The sequence below is a fragment of the Chiloscyllium plagiosum genome, chromosome 22 (assembly GCF_004010195.1).
Source record: "Chiloscyllium plagiosum isolate BGI_BamShark_2017 chromosome 22, ASM401019v2, whole genome shotgun sequence".
Taxonomy (NCBI): Eukaryota; Metazoa; Chordata; class Chondrichthyes; order Orectolobiformes; family Hemiscylliidae; genus Chiloscyllium; species Chiloscyllium plagiosum.
The window spans coordinates 38,600,931-38,614,666 of record NC_057731.1 but is presented as its reverse complement, the minus strand read 5'-3'; the positions used below and the strand labels follow the sequence as shown (position 1 = coordinate 38,614,666).

Sequence of the window (13,736 nt, the reverse complement as noted above, 5' to 3'; positions counted from 1 at the left end):
AATGCAAATTCACCCCATATGTGTGTGAGGGAGTGAGCCAGCATGCACGTATGTGTGTATGCGTGTTTGATAGAGTGCGTGTGTGAGTGTGACGGAGCATATGCCTGTGAGAGGGTTTGCGCGTGAGTCAAACCTGTTGGTCTATAACCTGGTGTATGTGATTCCTGTCAGGAGGTAGCTGAAGTCCTTTAGTTGCCATGGAGGTCCTCAACCCACCACCACTATGTGGGAATTTTTCCCAATTTTTAATGACTTCAACTTTGCTATAACTCCTTGATACCCTACACAGTCAAATACAACATTGAATAATTGAGTGATTGATTGATTGTTGTCACATGTACCAAGATACAGTGACAAGTGTTGTTTGGCTTGTGATACAGGCAGATTGTAGACAGGCAGGAGGCTGGAAGAACATAACAAGCCAGGCAGCATCAGGAGGCATAGAAGTCAACCCTCCGAGTGCAACCCCCTTACAGGACCCTTCTTCCTAAAGAAGGGCCATACCTGAAACGTCGACCACCGCACCTCCTGACACTGCCCGGCCCGCTGTACTCCTCCAGACCCCCTGCCCGTCCACTTTGGATTCCAGCATCTGCAGTTTTTTTGTCTCTATGCAGGCAAATTGTACCATTCAATGTGCATCAGGATCGCGGAAAAGAGTGGGGATTACAGTGTCACACCCACAGAGAAGGTGTAGAGAGAGAGAGAGATCAGAATTAACATTTGAGAGGTCTGTATAAAAGTCTGATAACAACAGGAATGAAGGCGTTCTTGAATCTTGTTCATATGTATATTCAAACTTTTATGTCTTCTGCCTGATGGAAGAGGGTGGAAGAGTATAACCAGTATGGGAGGGGCCTTTGATTATGGATGGCTTTACCAAGGTAGCAGGTAGTAAAGATGGAGTCAATGGATGGTAGGCTGGTTTGCATGAAGGACTGGGCTGTGTTCACCACTCTCGGTAGTTTCTTGCAATTTTGGGAACAGCAGTTTCCATACCACGCTGTGATGCATTCAGATGGGATGCTTTCAAAGGTGTGTTTACAAAAATTGGTAAGAGTCCTTATGCCAAATTTCCCTAGCCTCCTGAGGAAGTAAGATGCTGTTGTGCTTTCTTGACCGTTGCATCAATGTGGGTGGGCTAGAACAGATTGTTGGTGATCATTACATCCTGGACCTTGATGCTCTCGACTATTTCCACCTCAGCACCATTGATGCTGGCAGGGGCATGCCCTCCACTCCACTTCCTAAAGTCAATGACCAGTTCCTTCATTTTATTGACATTGATGGAGGCAGTATTGTCTTCATTGAGGTAAAAGGCAATCATTCTCACCTCACATCATCTCTGGAGTCCATATTTGCACCAAAGCTGCAACAAAGTCAGGAACTGGCCTCAACAGAACCCAAACTTAGCTTTAGTAAGAGTTGTTCATCTTGAATTGTCCCTCAATAGCATTGTTGATGACTTCTTCCATCACCCTCTTAATAACCGAGAGTAGACCAATAGTGTAGTACTTGGCTGTGTTCTATTTTTATAGCATTTTGTGGACAGGACATACCTTGGCAATTTTCCACATTGTTGGTAAGATGCCATTGCTATAGCTGCACTGGAAAAACCTGACAGGGGTGCAGTTAGCTCTGGAGGCACAAAATTATTGGACTTTTACCAGAATGTTGTCAGGCCACAGCAATTGTAGTATCCAGTGGCTTCAGATGTTTCCTGATATCATGTCTGAATTGTTTGGCTGAAGAGGAGACAAGCAGGAGGCTGGAAGAACACAGAAAGCCAGGCAGCATCAGGAAGTGAAGAAGTCAACATTTCTGGTATAACCATTTTGGCTGAAGAGTAGCATCCATGTTGTTGTTTACCTCATGAAGAGATATGGAACATCCACTTTGCACTTCTGGCTGAAGATTGATGCAATTGCTTCACCTTTAAGGCAATTGGATGGGTATATGAATAGGAAGGGTTTGGAGGGATATGGGGCGAGTGTTGGCAGGTGGGACTAGATTGGGTTGGGATATCTGGTCGGCATGGACGAGTTGGATGGAAGGGTCTGTCTCCATGCTGCACATCTCCATGACTACACTGTCCCTTGTACTGATGTGCTGGGCTTCATTATCGTTGAGGATATTTGTGAAGCTTCCTCCTGTAAGTCATTTATTGTCCATTTCTCATGATTGGATTGGCTGTATTGCAGAGCTGAGACCTGGCCCATTGGTACAGGATCACATAGCTCCATCTATTGTTTGTCATACGGGGTAAGAATAAGCTAAAAGCTTTAATGAATGCTAGGAAAGTGAAACAGCAGGAGAGGTCTCAATTCAGGTAAACTAGTAAATGACCCAAGTAGAATTATTCAGCATAACGTCATTCTTCCTTCATTGTATCCCCAGGTTGGGGAGGAATTTATTGTGGGAATTTAGGCATAGAAATTAGGACTGATAATGAGCTCATATAGATATGTTTTAAGGATGTCTTAGAAGGAGGAGAGAACTGGAAAGGCAGATGGAATTAGGAAGGGAATTCCACAGCTTTGGAGAAATAGGTGACTGGGACTTGGTATGAATGAGGATGTGGACAGCACAGACACAATATGTCAGAAGTGACATATTACAGAGATGATGGCTGTAAAGCTAACATCTATCACAAGGACATCAGCTTCTTATTCATCTGGTTCTACACTGGGCATTTGGATTTTCAGCTGGTCTGTCTCCTATCTTGGCACTAAGATGCCTCTGTGTTTTGAACTTTTTTTGTGACCTTTCTATTGCGTATATTTGTGGTATACCAACAATGGTCACCTATTTGTCTTTAGCATGCAAAATAATCTTAAGCCCAAAGGAGTTGCTTGCAACAATTGTCCCACATGAATGAGGCAAGTCTCAATAAACAGGAAATTGATACAAAACAGAGAAACCAGCTTTATCTTCTCAACAACCAGAAGTACAATTCGCAAGTTAGATGACTCAGGCATTTTATGTACATTCTGGAAATCCAACCTGCAGAGTTTTCGTTCACAAACATAATTTGAAATGGTAAACAATTTAGGGCCAGTGTCAGGAGCTGGAAGTAAATTGATTTAAATGAGCATTATAAACAAATCACTCCATGGTTCATTTGTGACTTGGAACAGAAAGCCTAAGGACACAAGAAGATTGCAAAAATACAAATTGGTTAATGCTGCCATTAGGAAGTTGAAACTATTGTGATATTTTACAAAATATACACAAATATATATATTTGTATATGTGTAATTACACTTAAGTAGAAAATAATAAACTATCTTATCAACCTGTAAATAATGCAACTTTCTGTACCTTGAGCTCAAACTCATACTATTAAAAACGTTGAGCGCATGTGTCATAGGGAGAGATGGAGGAAGAAATTCATTTCAACTGCATGTAGTAAGAATTTATGTTTTCCAGTGTCCATTGTTTGTATAGCTGCTACAGAATACAATTCCCTCCTCTGATGTGGGGTCCTTTCCATCTTTAGCCTCCTACTCTGATTGTGCAGGACCAGAGAGGAGCAGGAATGAAGAGGGGAAGTAGCATTATTTTGCACTGGCAGGGGCCAATGTTACATTTTTTTCACTCTTGATTTTACTTTCTATTTTACAGCAAAGGAGTATAATGTTTCGATAAGAAGGACAGATGCTTCAGAGAGATGTGAACTTAGTGGAATGTATCTACTGAAGGCTGGCAAAGATGCACTGATTCTGAAAAATATTACCCTGGAGCAAGTAGTATATGAATGGCCTTATATGTTTCTAAGAAGATTTGGTGGTGACAAGGTACCCTTTATTTATTTTAATATTTAAATAGAAGGCTATGAGTGTGTCTGTTGTGATATTTCATTTGAAGTTTTTTCGAATGAAAGTAGCGACTTACTCATTTATCATTGTTCAATAGCACTCATTGAATACTATGCCACTCCAATTTAGACTTCAAGGTTATCATTATGATAATGATGGGCGGCACGGTAGCACAGTGGTTAGCACTGCTGCCTCACAGCGCCAGAGACCTGGGTTCAATTCCCGCCTCTGTGTGGAGTTTGCACATTCTTCCCGTGTCTGCGTGGGTTTCCTCCGGGTGCTCCGGTTTCCACCCACAGTCCAAAAATGTGCAGGTTAGGTGAATTGACCATGCTAAATTGTCCGTAGTGTTAGGGGCTAGGGGTAAGTGTAGGAGTATGGGTCTGGGTGGTATACGCTTCGGCGGATCTTTGTGGACTTGTTGGGCCGAAAGGCCTGTTTCCACACTGTAAGTAATCTAATCTAATGTAATTATGAATACCGTAAATATCCTACCATTTCCAACTAAGTGAAAGGTCATGGATATAAGGATTCTGGTCATGCTTTACCAAATCTAATTATTTGTTCCATTAAAATAGGCAGAAAAGTTTGTTCTGGGTCACTGTAAAAGAGGTGATGTAGTGAGGGTAATGGTCCGAGGAATGCCAAAATGATCATGTGAAGCAAGTACACATTCCATCCAAAGGACTATCACCCGATATATTGAATAAAAATAAAAATATGTATTCTTTACTCATGCTTGAAGCAGATAATAAGCTCCTTACTTACATATGTGAAAAACCCAACATCTATCTGACTTGTTTTCCAAGATTGGCTTGTCCAGAGGCAACCAGTGCCAGGGCAATCTAGACTAAACGCAACAGAAGGATTACCTGAAATAAAACAGAAATGCAGGAAAGAGCTACTGGGTACAATTTCCTGCACTGAAGTTCACGGCAGTAGCAAGAAATATGGAAAAATTGGGGAAAAAGGTTGAAGTGGTAAGATTAGAATCTTACTCATTAGTGGTAACAGCTTAATTTCCATGCATTTGCATCCCAATATCAGTCCAACACGCCTCCTGACTGCACAGTTTCCAATTCTCCTGACCTTCCCTAAGAAACTAGATGGTACAAATTTTCAATATGAAAGTTAGACAAATTACCTGGCAACAGCAGCTCACTGCTTGCTTCTCAAGATCTTCATCAAATTCTGTCATTATGGCATTCCTGCCTACTCCATGAAAACCATCCTTTGGAAATCTTCGGTGCATCAAGTTTGCATTAGCAAAACACCAGCCTCAATGTGACATCATGCTAGCTCTCAGACCAAACCACACATCGCATCAGCTATTCAAGGCTTCACCTTGGAACTCAGGGACATTAATGAAATACATGGTTCTGCCAGGTTGTTTTGCAAATAGGGACATTCACACATCTCAGACATCCATGCAGCATACATCTTATGGCTCTTGGCTTCATTTCCTCAAGTTCATTCTTTGTGCTTACTTGGAAGCTGTTAACGTCTGTGGCTTGCTTTGCTTTTTAGTGCACAGACTATTCAGTGCTAAGTTACAGGCTGTTAGCCTCTTGTGGCTTGCTTTGCTTTTAATGCAGAGGAAAAGGCAGGCAGGTACCTTGTCACAGTTCAAGCAGTAAACAGTCAATGGGATGGACATGTTACCATCTAAAACATGTAATATATGCAATGCACACGCACTAAATGTGCTACAGTGACACCGCCGTGAAATAGAAATGAAAAGGAATCAGTTAGTGGAGTTAAGGAAGCAATGTGAAATTTTTAAATTTGAGGCCTCGCTGGGGGATATTACATTAATTATGCATCCACTGATTTAGTAATGCTACTTCACTGGCATCAAATTGTGCATCTCTGAAGATTAATCATTCTCCTAGAATCATCATTCTAAATTATAGCATTGAAATGGTCGTGACAGTTAGACTGCCTGTACTGAATGTCTCCCTCTCATATCAGTTAAGCAAATATAATCAGATGCTAACTTAAAACTGTCATCTGGTCTTGACTTTTATGAAACACATTTTATAAGTAACTGTGGAAGACAATGCTTCAGAGGTGCCACATTTGCACACTGAACTATAAGTGTTCAAAGACATAGTCTGTGATGTTCAAGGGTGCCATTTTTGAGAATCGTGGTTATCACAGAAGCTTACTGCTGAAATACTCCCAGTGTGGCCTGAACACGTTGGTTGTGCATCATACATTTGCACTAGGATATGTACCTCGGTGCTCCTAACTAAGACATGACAATAACCACATTTCAAAGGTGGCATCCTGAATTGAGTTAAGTTCTGGCGAAGATTTCTAAAGGAAACAGAGGAGGATGATGCAACTCTCATCAGCAGGCGTTGTCATTTTCTACACTTCTCAGAACCACAGTGCAGGCACATATTAGGGATAACCCGGGCCCTCACTGAGGCATGATTTGTGCTCAGAAAGACTGGTACTGTCAAAGTTACAAGTGTGTTGAATTTTTAAGCTAGTGGCTCATTTCAAAGAGCAAATTTTGATCAGTGTGGCATCTCACAATCCTCAACCCACAAGTGCATCTATGTTGTTATTGATACCATTTTCTTCAGATTACATTAGTTTATATCCTTCCCCCATGATGTCATGAGTCAAGCAGCTGAAGCAGTAGATTCTGCCACCATAACTGACTTACCCCTTAAGCGGTAGGCTGAAATGTATCCACACTGATTTGAGAGCACCTTAGTACCACCAAGTTGCTGAGTTCTTCAATGGGAAAGTCTTCTACTACATCAATCTTCAAATTATATTTAACCATTGATGCCAGACTTTGGAGGTAGGAACAGATACCCTGGGAAATACCATGGTGCATACATACTGTACTTGAGAACTATACAGGTTCCTGCATCCTTCCAAAATCATCTGTCTAGACAAGGATGGCTATGGAAAGTTAGGGGGTATCTCCTCCAAATATGACTAATGACACCTGTACGAAACCTTCAGGAAAAAGATGTAATACTCCTCACACTTACACCAAGGATATAGTGGAACAGACCATAGGCTTAATATCCCTGGACCATTGCACTTGAGCCTTGCATTATAGCCCAGAATGGGTCTGCCACGTTATTGTTGCTGTGGCCTTCACAACTGGAACTGACAAAGGGGGAACATCCCTGAAGCAGATGGAATGTAACTAATTGCAATCTTTTGAGGATGAAGATGAATTTAAGGAGCAGGACATTTCTTGGAAGGAACAGCCAAGATGTCATGATAGAACAATGCATCATTGAGTGTAAGAAGCCAGGGAGAATCTAATTGAAATCTGTCTACAAGATGAATGAGCTGGGTTTGAATCTTTGATGGTGTAACTTTCTGTTGGTTAGACTTCAGTCAGCAAATGACTTGTTGTCAATACACACAAAAACCCAGCAACTGCCACAGTTACTTGGATGATAAATCCTCACAACCCTGCTTCCTGGAAGGATTCCACCCCATTCTCCCAGTTTCTCCATTCTGTCACATTTGTTCTGATAAGCTTGTAATTTCAAATAAACTTGTTGGACTACATCCTGGTATTGTATGACTTTTGACTTCTGTCTTCGCTGACCAACATCTCTGTGTTGAGCTTGCAAGCTGGAAGAATAACACCTAATTTTCTGCTTAGAAACTCTGCAGCCTTCTGGACTCAATATTGAGTTCAACAATTTTAGGGATTGAGCACCTTCTCCCAGGTCCTTACTCCAATCCTCTACGCCAGGCCTTGTCATCACTTGGGCTGATACCACAAATAACCTATTGTCAACCACTAATGGTCCCCATTAGCAGTTAGTCATTCTCCCAGGCTGACCTTTACTCATTCCTTTGCCCACCCACCTGTTTTTCTCTCTCTGTCTAGGTGCTAACTATCGTTTACAGCAATTTCTGTTTTTGTTTCTATTTCCAGCATCCGTAGTTCATTTTGTTTTGTTTACTGAATGTGCTGGACCTGGCTTTCCATGGTAGTCACCAACCTTTTTGTAGAGACAGCCAGCCACACGCATGCCACTGATAATATTTATAGACACCTCCATCTTTCAAGCTAGTTTACCAACTACTTCTGACAAACCTAACTGGGGTTTGTGTGCCTGTTTGTACATTTTGACCATGTCATTAATGGCCAAGAACATGGAATCATCTTCTGCCTTGGACAGAGAAAAACTTGGGGAGCCCTCTTGAATGCCAGATAGCTGAGTTATTTTGTTCATTGACCATTTGCAGATACCTGCCAGTAATGTGGTCACCAGATCGTGCTCCCAAATCTAATATAGATAGAGAACCTACCAAGGTGAAAATCTTTGAGTTTGTGGAAGATGTTGGCACATTTTCTGAAGGTAGAGCTCATACTCATAGGAGCTGTAGGTTTGCTGGTTGCCACTAGTACCTGGAGAAGATAGGAAATTAGTTGTGTATGAAATTGTTGAACTCAATATTAAATTCAGAAGGCTGGTGCAAATTAAGAATGAGCTCTGAGAGCAGCATGTTACAGCACAATGAAGCTCACATGGTTGGCTGCACACCAAGGTTTCCCCTATTCCCCGCATGAGTGGTCATGCACTTCTCCAGCCACATCCAAGATTATGTCATGAATCTCACTTGGCAAAAAAAACACACTGCTTAAAAATGGGGAAAAAAGTCCTGTGCTTCAAGTTGGAATCTATTACCAAAACTAAAAGAAGCTAGAGACAAAAACAGAAGTTGTTGGAAAAGCTTAGCAGATCTGGAAGCACCTGTGAAGAGAAATCAAAGTTAACATTTCGAGTCCAGAGACCCTTCCTCAAAGGTTAGAGATGTCTTAAGCAAAGGTTTTAAGCAAAGACTGGGTGAGACAAGGACAAAGGAAGGTCTGTTGATAAAAGATTGAATAACATATAAATTAGCCTTCCAGGACCAAAGGGAGTTGTGATGGGGCAACAAAAGAAGCAAAAATATATTTAGAAAGATGTGCTGCTGTCTGAAGACAAAAGAAAAAAAGAAAAGAATTGGAAAGAAAATAAAAGAAAACAGGATACAGAAGTTATGGTCTTAAATTGTTGAACTCAATATTGAATTCAGAAGGCGCAAATCGCCTCATTGAAAGAATAGAGTAGAATCGTTTTTATTTGTCATTTCTACCATTTACAACTGATACAGTAAAAATGAGACAGCATTCCTCCAGTACTGAGGATGCTACATTGATAGTACAAACTACAGAATTGTACACGGCATAAAGTGCATAAGAATTGCAACACAAGTCTATCGCAAGTTACAGTGAAACAAGAATAATGAATAATAGAATTTTTCTAACAGCAATATGAAAGAATTTCAGAATGGAAAGAGTCTGATTATACTGTGTTAAGGAGCCTGATAGCATGGGGGAAGAAACTGTTGAATAGTCTGGCCGTGAGAGACGGTATGCTCCGGTATCTTCTGCCAGATGACAGGAGGGAGAAGAATTTGGGTGAGGGGTGTGTGGGGTCTTCCACAATGCTCTTAGCCTTTTGGATGTAACGTGTGGAGTAAATGTCTGTAATGGAGGGAAGAATGAACGACGATTATCCTCAGCTGTCCTCACTACCTGTTGTAGGGTCTTACAATCCGAGACGGTGCAATTCCCACACCAGGCCGTGAGGCAGTTCAGGGTACTCTCAATGAACCCTCTGTAGAATGTGGTGAGGATGGGGGCTGGGAAGTGGGCTTTCCTCAGCCTGTACAGCAAGTGGAGACTCTGCTGGGCTTCCTTGGCTGTGGAGCTGGTGTTGAGGGTCCAGGTGAGATTCTCTGCCAGGTGTACACCAAGAAATTTGATGCTGTTCATGATCTCCATGGGGGAGCCATCAATGTCCAGTGGAGAGTAGTCGCTCCCTGCCCTCCTGAAATCAACAACCATCTCTTCCGTCTTGTCCACATTCAAAGACAGGTTGTTGGCTCTGCACCAGTCCATTAGCCACTGAACCTCCTCTCTGTATGCTGACTCATCGTTCCTGCTGATGAAATGCAGTACAGCCATATTATCAGTGAACTTGATGATGTGATTCGACCTGTGCATTGCTGCACAGTCGTGTGTCAGCAGGACCCCCCCCCCCCCCCCCATGCTCTATTTGAGTGTTGGAGAAGCTGTTCCCAATCTGGACTGACTGAGGTCTCCCAGTCAGTAAGTCCAGGACCCAGTTACAAAGAGAGGTATTTCGGCCCAACAGACTCAGCTTTCCAATCAGGTTCTGAGGAATTATGGTGTTAAATGCAAAACTAAAGTCTATGAACAGTAGTCTGATGTAGGTGTCCTTCTTCATCAGGTGGGTGATGGAGGATGGTGGAAATGGCATCATCTGTTGAGCGGTTAGGTTGATACGCAACTGCAGGGTGTCCAGTGAGGGGGGCAGCAGGTCTTAATATGCATCATCATGAGCCTCTTGAAGCACTTCATGATGATGGGTGTCAGCGCAACAGGGCGGTAGTCATTGAGACAGGACACTGAAGGCTTCTTCTGCATGGAGACGATGGTAGCAGCCTTGAATCACGTTGGACTGATGGCACAGCTCAGGGAGATGTTTAAGATGTCCGGGAGAACATCCGCCAGTGCGTCAGAGCATCCTCTGAGCACTCTGCTAGGGATGTTATCTGGTCCAGCAGCCTTACCTGGGTTGGCTCTGCATAGGGTTTTCCTCACGTCGGCTGTGGTAAGGCTCCCTGGTCATTGGGAGGGGGTGTGGACTTCCTTGCTGCCACGTCATTTCAAACCATGCACAAAAGTTCAACTTATCCGGAGGGAGGCACCACCAGCACAAACAGGCGATGCTATTCTGTGGTTAGTGATGGCCTGGATGCCCTTCCACATACTCCGTGTATCGCCATTGTCTTGAAGTGGCTGTTTATTCTCTGTGGCATGCTTTGCTTCTTTGATGGCCTGAGTCAGGTTGGCCCTCGTTGTTGTTAAGACCACCTTGTCATCTGTTTTTTAAGGTTATGTTGTGCTTGACTGGAACAGTGGAGCTGGTAACATGACAGCAATGCTGAAAATTAAAGTGAGAGGCCACCAGAGGCTTTTGAACTGAAAGGATGTGCTTTGCAAACGGGTCTCCCAATATGTGTTTGGTCTACTAAATGTACAGGAACACCAAATTTATTATAATAGACTAAATTGAAAGGAGCACTGCTTCATCTCAAAGGGATAGGTGAAGCTATAAGGAGAAAAGAAATAAACAGACAGTTGTTACATCTATTTGCATGGCAAAGTGCCTTGGGAAGAAGAAGGAGTAATTGGAGGTATGTGAAAGATTTCCTGCTAGACCTAACCAAGAAGATAAGGAAGATGTTGAACTACCCTGTACCCCTGTATTAAAGCAATCAGTAAAGAAATCAATTGCAGCGATTCCCAGTCCCAGTCATATCATAGAATTCCTACAGTGTGGAAACCGGTCATTTGGCCCAATAAGTTCACACCAACCCTCCAAAGAGTATCCCACCCAGACCCATTCCTCTACCCTATTACACTACATTTCCCTTGACTAATGCACCTAACCTACACATCCCTGCACACTATGGGCAATTTAGCATGGCCAATTCACCTAACCTGCACATCTTTGGACTGTGGGAGGAAATCGGAGCACCCATAAACCCACACAAAGGGGAAATGTGCAAACTCCATACAGACAGTCATCCAAGGCTGGAATCAAACCTGGGTCCCTGGCACTGTGAGGCACCTGTGCTAACCACTGAGCCACCACCCCAATATCATTCCCTGGATCCTACTCCTGTGTTGTTAGCCCCATTTTGCTGTCTCCTTGGCTTACCAATCCTCACATCCACAATCCCTGGCTCTGTATTCTGTGAACCATCTGAACTCCTGTGTACCTAACCAGATCCCTGGATTACTTAAGTGAGGGTGCTAATGACTCCAGCAGTAGCCAGAATTTTCACTACTCATTGCCCACAGGCTTTGATGCAGCATTAATTCCATTGTCAAGACTCAATTGCTGCGTAGATGTGGGACTCACCATTCTCACACTGAGGATGCACCCTGTGTCCCTGTGAGACAGAATGTTTGAGTAAAAATTGAACGGTGTATTTGTTGATATTGGAGGCAAGATAAAAGGTGTAATTCCACAATTGTCCCCAGTGACAGCCATTCTGACAGGGAATAGAAATCAGAAAATTGGGGCTAGAGTATTTAATATGGCCCAACTGGCAGAAAAGTACTGTAGAATTAATTCTGTATGCTTATACAATAATTTCATGTTCAGTAATGTTTATATTTTTCAGAGAATGTTTTCAATTGAATCTGGAAGAAGGTGTAAATCTGGTCCAGGCAAATTTGAATTTGAAACAACGCAAGGGAAACAAATTTTCATGTCTGTAAATGCCGCCGTAAAGATGCAAAGGGACAACAATGAAGAGGAGTGTTGCAATTCAGATCCTTTAGAAAGCTACAATTTATTCCCTGTGGAGACTGCTACTTCCAAATTATATTCAAGTAGCACATGGTCTCACAAGGAGTTTACCACTGAACATAAATCTAAATTAACGAAAAATGTATCCTCCATAATATCAGACGTTTCTGAAGGTATGCATCATTTGTGTTATGACACGTCCCCAGATACTCAGACACGTAGTTCGCTAAGCAAATCACCAGTCAAGTTTCAGTATAGTTTCCCATCATCACCTCTATTTGGTAAAGTAAATTCTAAATTACAAGCAGACACAGTAGAGAATCAGACTACATTATATGCAGAAACAAGTCCAGGAGATGTTCATGTGACACTCCCTCTGGAAGCACCAAACAGTACTAAATCCATATCAAGACAAATAGGAAGACAGCAAAGTAACTTTACATCTCACAGAGAGGATACCTTATCACACAAAATCAATGAACCGTATTTCAGATTTCCCAGCAAAATACATTCACTTAACAATGAACACAAGTCTGTTAAAAAGAGTATTCCTTCCATTGTAATGACTAAGCATCCAGAATCTCTTTATGATACTGTATTCAGTGGAACCAATAGACCAGAATGCACAGATGTGTTTAATCAGAACACAAATCGCAAGAAGAGTGAACATGTATATGAAGTAAGTGATGACTCTTTACTTTATGATGAAGCAAAAGAATTAAATGAAGCATGGAAAGTGCAAGGCAGACTGAATGACTGCTTAGGTTATGAATACCCATACAATCCTTCTGCTGATGACTATGCTGTACCGAAACAAACAATTAAAGGTGCTCCTCCCAGGCCACCTAAAAATGTGCCATTGCTAAAGGGAAGAATGCAGAAAAATGATTATGTCAATGTGGAATCAATTATTTGCAATAGGCATTCACGCCACAATTCATAATTTGTGAAAACTGGAAGTAGTCCTGCATTTTTATTACACACTTAAATGGAATTTATATAAGTACCACAAAAAACTGAATGTTGTGTGAGTATGAATTAGAGTACTCCATAAATATAAGGTTTTAAAAATTCTATTTATATATTTCTAACAAAAATGTGTCATTAAATATGCTATATATAGTGGTTTGTGCGGATATTTTACATTTAGAAATGTCAACTGGAAGGGATCATTCTTGTGATTATTCATTATTAAATAATAATGAATAAATTGCCCGTAGTGTTAGGTAAGGGGTAAATGTAGGGGTATGGGTGGGTTACGCTTTGGCGGGTCGGTGTGGACTTGTTGGGCCGAAGGGCCTGTTTCCACATTGTAATGTAATGTAATCTAATCTAATCAAATAACATTTAATTTTTGTTAATTGTGATTTACTGTTGTATATTTTATTGGTGTATATAGCAAAAAGAAATTTCAAATCTGAATAAAAACCAATTGAAATGAAGATATCTATAAATAAACTTCACAAAAAATTATCCATTCTCATAATTAATAACCTCTAACTCTATTATTGTGAAAGTTATATTAGCTCCA

General features: G+C 41.6%; 1 protein-coding gene across 1 annotated transcript in view; it reads left to right on the top strand.

The window, feature by feature from the left end:
* The window catches only part of LOC122561219 (docking protein 1-like), a 50,493-nt gene extending 37,012 nt beyond the window's left edge, over window positions 1–13,481 (top strand). Inside the window, exons 4-5 of the mRNA XM_043712815.1 lie at window positions 3,625–3,797; window positions 12,078–13,481. Of these exons, the coding sequence (XP_043568750.1) occupies window positions 3,625–3,797; window positions 12,078–13,148 (1,244 nt within the window). The 3' untranslated portion in view covers window positions 13,149–13,481. The remainder of the gene's footprint in view (window positions 1–3,624; window positions 3,798–12,077) is intronic.
* The last annotated feature ends 255 nt before the right edge of the window (window positions 13,482–13,736 follow it).